This window comes from Cydia fagiglandana, chromosome 10 (assembly GCF_963556715.1).
Source record: "Cydia fagiglandana chromosome 10, ilCydFagi1.1, whole genome shotgun sequence".
NCBI lineage: Eukaryota > Metazoa > Arthropoda > Insecta > Lepidoptera > Tortricidae > Cydia > Cydia fagiglandana.
Genome location: NC_085941.1, coordinates 10,596,513 through 10,606,524, shown reverse-complemented (window position 1 = coordinate 10,606,524; position 10,012 = coordinate 10,596,513). Strand labels below are relative to the sequence as shown.

Here is a 10,012-nt window from a genome sequence, read left to right as displayed (position 1 = left end):
CAAGAACGACCATCATATCCGTACTGGTCTATTGGACATAATCTCGTTGATGAGATTACTACAGTCAGCAGCAGAAGTTGCTAAGCGGCCGAAGTGTTCAAAATGATCTTGACGCTACTTTATTGTTATGAGAGTAAGAGCGTGTCAAGGTAATTTTGAACACCTCACCCGCTTAGCAACTTCTGCTGCTGACTGTAAAATTACGAAAAAAAATCGTCTCTAAGAGTTCAAGGGTGAAAACTCGATGACTGACGGGCCTGCCTGAACGACAGTATATGTAGCTTTCTGGAGTTCGTCCTTCTTGAGCTTGTTTTTGGAGCCAAGGGGCCTGATTCGCGTGCGTAGTTGGCCGCATCGGCCATCAGCCACCTTTTCGTACACTGGAAATAATATAAACATTAGATATAATAATATTTCCGCCTATATACGTCCCACTGCTGGGCACACGCCTCTTCTCACGCGCGAGAGGGATTGGGCTATAAATGTATAAATATACTTAAGTAAAAGCTAAATGATGTAACGTGAAGGTTCCCATAAACTTCTGTAACAAAAACTGTAGGCTTAGTTTGTTACCCAATAAGGTATAAATTAAATTTAAATATAATCTGATTAAGATTATCTATGCGTCGTGTTTTCATCCATTCGGTTGAGCGTTTGCGAAAGCCAGTGCCGTTTTTAATTTTTTTTGTCTACAATTTACAAGTGTAAGTTGGTAATAAACTTCATTTTTACCACACGAGCTCATAAAAGCTTCTTTATTACACCTATTAAAAAGTGATTACATAGTTGCATTTTACCCACTAGAATGGCAAAGTAATTTTATGCAAATTTTGAATTGTTCCCTCGTGTTGTCTGGTCAAATTAACTTTTAATACTTTTTTTATTTTTATTATCTAATAGCTTTAATATCTTCCTCGTGTTGATGTGGTGAAAAGTTTTATGTTTCACTCAGTGGCAAACTTTGTTTAAGCCCAAACGCTAAAGATTCCATTTTTCGAACCACTCGCTATCTCGGTAGCTGCTCGAGTATCAATATTAGCACGAGAGGTTGAACAACACCTTTGCCTCCACGTAAAATAAACTCATTCACGTTAATTAGACAACTTTGTACCCTCAGGTATCAGGTATGTAGATACCTTGTATGTACCTATATTGGGCATATCTTAATTGGCTTCATGGGATCTCACAATGCATCCCAATCAATCCGTTAACCTAGAGACCGATTGAAATTATAGGTATAATGATGAACCTTACATCTGCCTGCCTTATACAACGAAAGGTTTGCCTAACCTTAGTAGTTGAACTTTAATTGTTTGCAAAATTATTATAATTTAAATTTAACATGCGCACCAAATTATCACGCATTGTTCAACTGTGTGAAAACGTAATGAACCTATCAATTCAGCCAATTCAACTGTCATTTTTATGACTTATATATGAGTAAAACTAAGTGAGCGCACCTAAATCTGTCAATAATCGGGCCCGTTACAAAACGCGAATGAGGTAACGTTCGCACGAACAAACCGGTCTGCATTTGTTGTGATCGCAGCATGATACGCACTATTTCACGCACACAACGCCGGGGAAACCGAAAGTTAATTCTCCTCCGGTCATCAATTTAGACTTGGACCTTCATAAAATTACCGATCGTTGTCCAATTGTATTTAATTAACTAGGTATCGTAATTTTACGCCTGACTAATAAAGCTGAATATTCATGTAAGTATTGTAAGTACCTAGTTAATTTATTCAAAATGGTCACTCACGTTTTAATATACACAGTGGCTAAAAAATAACTGCATTCCCGTTGTCAGGGACAGGGGGTTTTGTGATTATACTGCAACTTTTACCATGAGACCAATCCCGAAATCGAGAAAAACAAATTTTACCCTCCCATATTAGAAAATGGACCAGCTAAAACGTATTAATCAGCCAAATTTTTTTTCGCTTTTTCTGCGTTGGTCCCATAGTAAAAGTTGCTCAGTATAATCCCAAAACCTCCCCGGCAACGAAAATGCAGTTATTTTTTTGCCACCTGTACTTATTATAAATTTATAATCTGAGTCTCACGGAAGTTTTGTAAATAAATTATGATAGGTGTAAAATAAAGCAATTACTTACAAGTCTTCCTAAATGAGTTGTGGCACGCCATGTGGCACACTGATGGGAATCCTTTAAGTCTGTTGGGGTCGATGGGAGACACGCCCGAGGGACTGGCACAGATAGGGATCTTCCTTCCTCCGCACCCGCTGACGCAACCGTCGTAATTGTTCCTCGTTCTTCGAGTTCGCGTCGTAGTGGGCCTTCTGGTGGTGGTTGTAATTGGAGGATTGATTTCGACTTTGGTCACCGATCCGCTTGGAGCTACCAGGCGAATTCTGAATGATGGAAGCTGAGGGCCTGATCTTGAGCTGTTTGTGCAGGGTGCTTGAGGGGAATTCTTAGTGCTAGGCACTGCTGGAGACAAGGTAGAAATTACTGGAGGAACCGAAAAAGAGGTACTATTGGTAACTGGTGGAAGTGAAAAGGGGGTAGACGTAACTGGTGGAAGTGAAAACGGGGTAGATGTGACTGGTGCAAATGAAGAAGAGGTAGATGTTACTGGTGCAAATGACAAAGAGGTAGATGTTACTGGTGCAAATGACGAAGAGGTAGATGTAACTGATACAAATGAAGAAGATGTAGACGTAAATGGTGGAAATGAAGAAAAGGTAGTCGTAACTGGTGGAAGTGTATTAGAGGTAGGAGGAGGTGGTGTTACTTGCGGCGCTCCTTGCGGCGCTGTTTGTATTTGAATTTGCTGGGGAGCTGATAAGACTGGTGGGGGCGAAGGCGGGGCGGGTGGTTGTTGGAACTGAGATAATTCGGGAAGCCGTGGTGGCGCTGTCGGCGTATCAGCAAATATGATCGGTGGAGATTGCGACGTCACTGACTCTGTCGACTGTGGCTGAGCAGGTTGTTCAGTCGGTAAGGGCACAACGGATATTTCTGTTATTCTGTCATTCGGTCTGCTTGTCGATGTTGAACTTGAGGGTGTCGTGAACAAAATCGGATCTGGTGTGGTGGATTGTAGCACGACGATTGGATTGGCCGAAGAGAAAGTTGATTGCGTTGAAAATATCTCAGATAAGGGCTTCGGTGAGTATGATCCATCATTTATAACGTTAGCGGCGTACCATGATTCTGGTAGAGTGTTTGAGATTTCAGTTTGGCTGAGTTGTAACACTGCAAGAGAAAAAAAGAACATTGAGCGATTTATTTTTACGACGAAGTTATTAGAATGAATATCGAACTTCCTAAATTAACATCTAATAGGTATGTATTATTTAAAAAATTTAATGCATTTCAAGGCACGTAAATTTCGAACATACTTAGGTACCTAGTTGTAATGATCGTCGTAGACTTGGCACGGATTGTCGAAGCGTACTTAAGTACCTACAGATAATTACGGCCCATATGTTATATTTGTCGAGCTTCTTATTTAAATTCCCCACTATTGCTTTGCGCTGCCAAGTTTTTAGTAAGTACATTATAAGCTTTTTTGATAGTAATATAGGTAAAGTTAACGCACGACATGCCCATAATTCCAAGTTCCTTATACGCAAACATGTTGCGTTGTATGTAGTTTTATTCCAGTAGCTTGTATCAAACTGGTTTTCAAGGCCCGCTTTTTGCGATCCCACCCAAGGTACTTGACCCGGCCGGTGACAGACACCAAACTCATTCAGTAGCTACGGAAGACATTGTTTACTATCGTAAAAGCATGGGATTCATTGTTGAGAATTTTCACCGGTTTCATTGTTAGCGTCATGTCGCAGTGTTGAAGACTGCCATTGATCATGTGCATCAATATTATAGGTTACCTATGCCTATATGTACTTACTATTATCCAAGACATATGTAACTTCGTATAAGATGAATAAAGTCTAAGAAAAAAACGTGCCTCGGAAATCAAGAAAAAGTCATTCTCGGATAGATGGTGCACACACCTTTAGCCTATTCTCGGCTAGATGGCGTGACGACACCGTTTCATATTTAACAATTTTAACACATAGATATCAGTGAATGAACATGGGTCAAAATGATATAAAAATAATAAAATCATTTATCCATATATATTCATTTTTTTGATAATTTTATACGTGTTTATTTTGAGTTACAATAGTGTGTCGATAGATGGCAGTAAATTTACAGTGACTACAACATTTACTATGACAGGACCCCTCTATACTAACCATTCTTTTTGGTATTATGTACTAGGTAATACTTGACTGCACCCGCAGTGTTAATGCAAAGATATTACATTACATTATACATAGGTACTCCCTTAAGTGTTTTTAATGTTGATTAATGATTACAGCCAACGCAAAAAAGCGAGGAAAGGTGCTCATGCAAAATGCTAGAAAAAAATACATACCGCGCGATTACGTTCAAAATACCAAATAAAGTAAGTGTTATACCGGTTGTAATGAACATGACTTAGTTGAATAACTTTCGGGTTTTCTGTTATAAGACCAAGTTTTTCATTGTTGCATTTAATTTTATCCCAAGAATTGCAAACTTCTTTGATGCCACAATGAGTTACCTACGCTGCCCTCCTAACGATAAGTGCAATAACTAATTTTTAAATCTCAGTCGCTTGTGTGACACATTGTATGAGAACAAGGTATATTATTTAATGATTATTTAATATGAGTTATTGCACTTATTGTTAGGAGGGCAGTACGATTGGGATTAGTAGGTGTATACACTTATAGAAATCGACAATGAGTTTCTCGGAACTTATGTACGAAATATCATTTGATATTCACCAACCGCTTTTCGGTGAAGGAAAACATCGTGAGGAAACCGGACTAATCCCAATAAGGCCTAGTTTCTCCTCTGGGTTGGACGGTCAGATGGCAGTCGCTTTCGTAAAAACTAGTACCTACGTCAATTCTTGGGATTAGTTGTCAAGCGGACCCCAGGCTCCTATGAGCCGTGGCAAAATGCCGGGATAGCGCAAGACAGAAGAAGAATCATTAAGAGCCCTTCAACGTGCACACTAGCGCCACTGCTAAATAATCGTGATTATTTAAATTTAACGACAGGTATTTAAAAATGGGGGCCGCTACGGACTGTATTGTGTATTTAAGCACCTTTTGAATACATCAAACTAGTTTTTATGTTGCATGATTCGTCGATCCAGGAACTCAAAACAAAAACGGCCGTTTTTACTTTGGACGCATAGATTGACAAATCCAGCAACATAAAAAATAGTTTGATGTATTCATAAAGGTACTTAAATACACAATACAGTCCGTAGCGGCCTCCTTTTTTAAATATCTTTCGTGAAATTTAAATAATCACGATAATTTAGTAGTGGCGCTAGTGTGCACGTTGAATGGCTCTTAGTTAATATTTATATTATCATTTCAATCAGGTCAGGCATCTGTGGTATGCGTATTAATGTGTAAACGGACACGGTATCGGCGTGTGGATGCTTCTCGCAACAATGGTAACTATTACAATACCTATAACATATTCTAACATGTAGGTTCTACAATCTACAAATGATCTGAGAGTATAGGTATGTAGATTGTATTATCGTTACCTAATAGGTACGTCTCCCACGCTGAGTGCAGGCCTCCTTTAAATCCTTTTATGCACGAAATGAAAAAAGGCGAGGATATAGAATGATGTTTACTTACTTATTGGACATAACATCAACAGCATCAGCTGAATAAGGACAACAACAAACGTGAACATCTGTAACTGTACCCTTTTCATGCAAATAAATAATTTATGATGAGTTTAGATATTAGACTAAAGTCTAAACTGGTACTATTTCATCCTAAAGAAGAAGATACCAAATACTCGTCTATGACCAGAAGTAGGTACCTACTTTGTAGCTGAATCACGTGGTCCACACACCACGCCTACTGTGACATTATGCCGTATTCGAACTTCAAGATATTCAAGAGATGACACGTACTAGATTCATTCTAGATACGTTATAGTTTAGATATCAACTAGTTCTCTTTTGCAGCGCAATTCGGGCACCCAATGTCACTTTTACGTTAGATAGAGTAAGATATCTATCTATTAGATGTGAATTAGATCTCTCAGTCATATCCTGTGGAAATCGTTCAAGAGTATCTCCAGAACCGCGCAAATGCCAAATTTGACAGGTTAGATCTTAAACATATCGTTATAGTACTTGGTGATGTTTAATAGATGTCTATTTCATAATCCGAATCGGGCCCATTGTCTATTCTGCTCGCGTTTATGGCTTCAATGCACGAAGTAACTATGGGAATCGAAAGTTGACTGACTCCAACAATGCATTAACAGGAAAGGTGTATTATATTATACCTATTGTATTTTTCATTCTGTTGTAGGTATTCTATGTTTTAGGTATTTGTTAGAATTTGAACTTTGTCACGCACAACTTGATATTTGGTTAATTCAGTTCATAAATACCTACCGTCCTGTGGACATAAAATAAACAATTTGTAAGATGAAAGTCTGAGAAAATATGTTACCATATAGTTAATTTTTCTTATGTCCTCAAAAAAGACACCGACTTTCCAGAACGTTTTTGACCTGTTTGTCATATTTTCCACCTATGGTGTGAACTGTAAGTACCTAAGTACCTAGGTGTTATTTCCAAAAATAAGGAAAACTAAATATTTTCTTCCCACTACTTACACCTAATTAATCAGACAAGTTCTTATGATGTGACCACGTCTATTAACATCTTGATAGGTATTCTTGATAAACATCATTGGGTTTTTCAAATCTACAAGGCCATAATATGTAGGTATATACTTATACAGAATAACCTTCATAAGTTTGTCCCCAAATTATTAATGCTTCATCATAACAACACCTGTGCCCTTGCTGTAGGTATTAAATAAATAGCATGTACCATCTAAAATACAATTACAGACCCTAATTTAAACAAAAACAATATTTTGGAGGACATTACACACAATAGTGGAATTTCGACATATGTGTTATATTATATTTTAAGTCTTTTGATAACACACGCAGTGCAAGTGTTATTTTAAAGGTCGAACTTCTATGAAATTATGATGTAAATAATGGTGCAAGTGGCCCTTAGCGATAAAATCAAAACAAATGACAGTTACTATTATTAGTAGGTGTATAAATAGCTCTATAGACTGTCACAGTCACAGGGCAGTCATTAAGTAATTAGAATAAGTAGGTTTTTCATGAAACAAATGTGTATAGATAGGTACCTAGTAACGGCCAAAATGGCCCAATACATGCAACACACTGTGTTGCTATAGAAATAAGGATGTGTAGCGATATATTTTTGACGTGAATAACGTCTTATAAATCGATGAACACAGGTAGCATGCACGAAAAAGTGTCACGTTATAGACAGATCTCCATGGTAACGTTACGTAATGTAATGGTAATGTTTTCTTATAACGTTATCACGCAAAATTAACTAAATTATCGTCCGTAAACCGACTTTACAGACAACCATTTTTTTTACCTAAAAATATAGGGAAAACACTAAGTACTTATTTACCGAGAGAGCTTCGACTCTTGCATGGTCCAGACATTACCTACTATAGAATGTTGCTTGAAACCACAATTGTATATAGGTACCTACCATAGTGTCCATAGTAAAATAAGCTCTAAGAAAAGTAGACCAGTTCACCAGTAGCGGTTTCACAAACAATGGTTGGTTAGGAGGAATAAAGGAACTAAACCAGCTCAGATTTCTTGCCCACAGATAAGTCTGTCACCGTATTTCGAAAGGCGTTTCAAACCACAATAAGTAAACACATACGTCCTTCTCTACCACAAAAAATGTCTTAAATGAAAACAGAATCACAAGATACTACGTACTGGGTATACGGGAACAAGGTGTTAGAATGTATTAGTAAACACTAGAGTCAAAAGTACTTACGCGCTATAACGAGGAGCGAGGAGAGACGCGCGTGCTCCATGGCTGACACTAGCGAGTGGCGCGCGCGCATGCCAGCCGCGAGCCTCGAGGGGGGCAGCGGTTGTCTGCTCTTGCATCACGAGCGAGTTGTAGACTATCGAACCAGATTAAAACTGACCACATACTAGCGTCTCTCGAGCGTCGGAGTCTAGGCAACCTCTATTGATCTCAACGCAACGTAGGCGCAACTGCGCAGCGACGCCATTTTCCATTAGCGCTGACAAGACGCCGACCCTCAAAAGACTCTTGGGGTCCAAAGAACACACTCGCCTCAATACAATCGAAGTTACACTCTCATTTTGAAGCGACATGAAACTTGGCACGAAATTTGGAATGAACATTCAAGTCATATATCTATGTCCGGTAATTCCGGTATTACCTACTGTTCGTTGCTAAAAATTGACACTAAGAAAAACTGACAGGCTGATATCTTCCGGCGAACTGGTAATCAGTAGGCCCCTTTATGAATATTGAGGTAAAATAAAAGTTGTATTTTCTTATGGCTTATTATTAACCGGGCAACTAAAATATTAAACAGGAACTTTCACTGGGCCTATAATAATATAATTTAGCTGTGCATTAATATTTTAGCACCAATAAATTTATATTAGCCTCAAATTTAAGCATCACATTATTAAAAAACTGGCAGCAAAATCATGCCACCCAAAAAAATTATAGGGAACTTGAATTTATAGGTTGGCGTCTAGAATAATAAGTTGGCAACTAATATTGTAAAGCGATCATAAAATTTGGTTGTTTATATATTTTGTACGTAAACAGAATACCTAAGATACCTATATACATAAGCATTAAATACTTCATTTTTAAATAATTGAAATTTAAACATATGCATACCTAGTCCACAAAACACCAAAAATTTATTTACCAATAATACCATACTATACCTACTTATAATCGAAATTCCTAATCATGAAACACCTAATGGCCATTATACCATTAAGTCTTTAAATTTTTAATTACTAATTTCAATAGTTACCACTGTGTTCGGCCAGAGTCAAAAGATAGGTGCGACGACGAGCGAAGCGAAGAGGAGCGTGTTAGGTTGACGTGTAGTGACCAAACAAAATATTTTAGAAAAGAACATCATTATTAAATGAATAGATAGCCGTTTTGGTTTTAAAAGGTGCTTCATAAATAGTCTCCAATATAATAATTCAGTTGACAAATAAATATTTGGTACCTGCCTAAAAATAAACAAAAGCTGTAACGGCATTAAAATACAACTCATATTGATATATTTTAAGGCTCCGTTTTAGTTGCCAAACTATTAATTTTGGTACCCACTTCTATCATTTTGAACTACCCAAATTCGATTAATTAGTTGACCGGTTAAATACGTGCCTTTTCTTATTGAACGCAGACGAGCGTTTATCCTAAACGAACTTGTATAATTCACTTAACATAAAACTAATACACAACAAAACCATACATACACATTACATACAAATAGGCATAAAATACAAAAACACAAGCAATCATTAAAAAAAACACATAAAACCAAACTAATCAAATAACCCACCCCGAGTCATTCCAGGCGCAAAAGTTCCCACCACGCTCGCTGCGTTTCCGCGTTGAATCGCGATAGATAGCCTCTGGACCAGGAATGATCCGGAGCGGGGATCAAGACCCGTCTCGCGCAAGCGACTCCCGAGCTCCCTAAAGAAGGACTTGTATAAATACTTGTAACCGCGAGACTTATTATCTATGTGCGTAACCGGAGATCGCACTGATGACACCTGACGACTTCTGGTAATATTGGGAATATAAGACCTGTGTTATTCTTACAACTTACAGAGCGTATTGCCTCGGGTGAACCAGTATTTAAATAAGAAGATACTGGCACATCACCACTACAAAGGATAAAGAGTGTGTCACTTAGCTATCTGTCAATTCTGATATATAACTGAAAAATGTATGATCTTGTGTTGATTTAATATTAGTAAAATAAAACAAACGTTTACTTAAAATATATATATCTTTCATCCGCCTCTCCACCCAACAAGTGGTTACAAAATATTATAATGTA

The 10,012-nt window shown here is 37.8% G+C and overlaps 1 protein-coding gene across 1 annotated transcript; it reads right to left on the bottom strand.

The window, feature by feature from the left end:
• Positions 1 to 198: 198 nt before the first annotated feature.
• On the bottom strand, positions 199 to 8,020 carry LOC134667851 (mucin-2-like). The gene is made up of 3 exons (XM_063525240.1): positions 7,927 to 8,020; positions 2,121 to 3,224; positions 199 to 380 (listed from the first exon to the last, which is right to left on the bottom strand). The coding sequence occupies exons 1-3, from the start codon at positions 7,994 to 7,996 to the stop codon at positions 220 to 222; spliced, it is 1,335 nt and encodes a 444-aa protein (XP_063381310.1). The 5' UTR covers positions 7,997 to 8,020; the 3' UTR covers positions 199 to 219.
• Between the last annotated feature and the right edge of the window lie 1,992 nt (positions 8,021 to 10,012).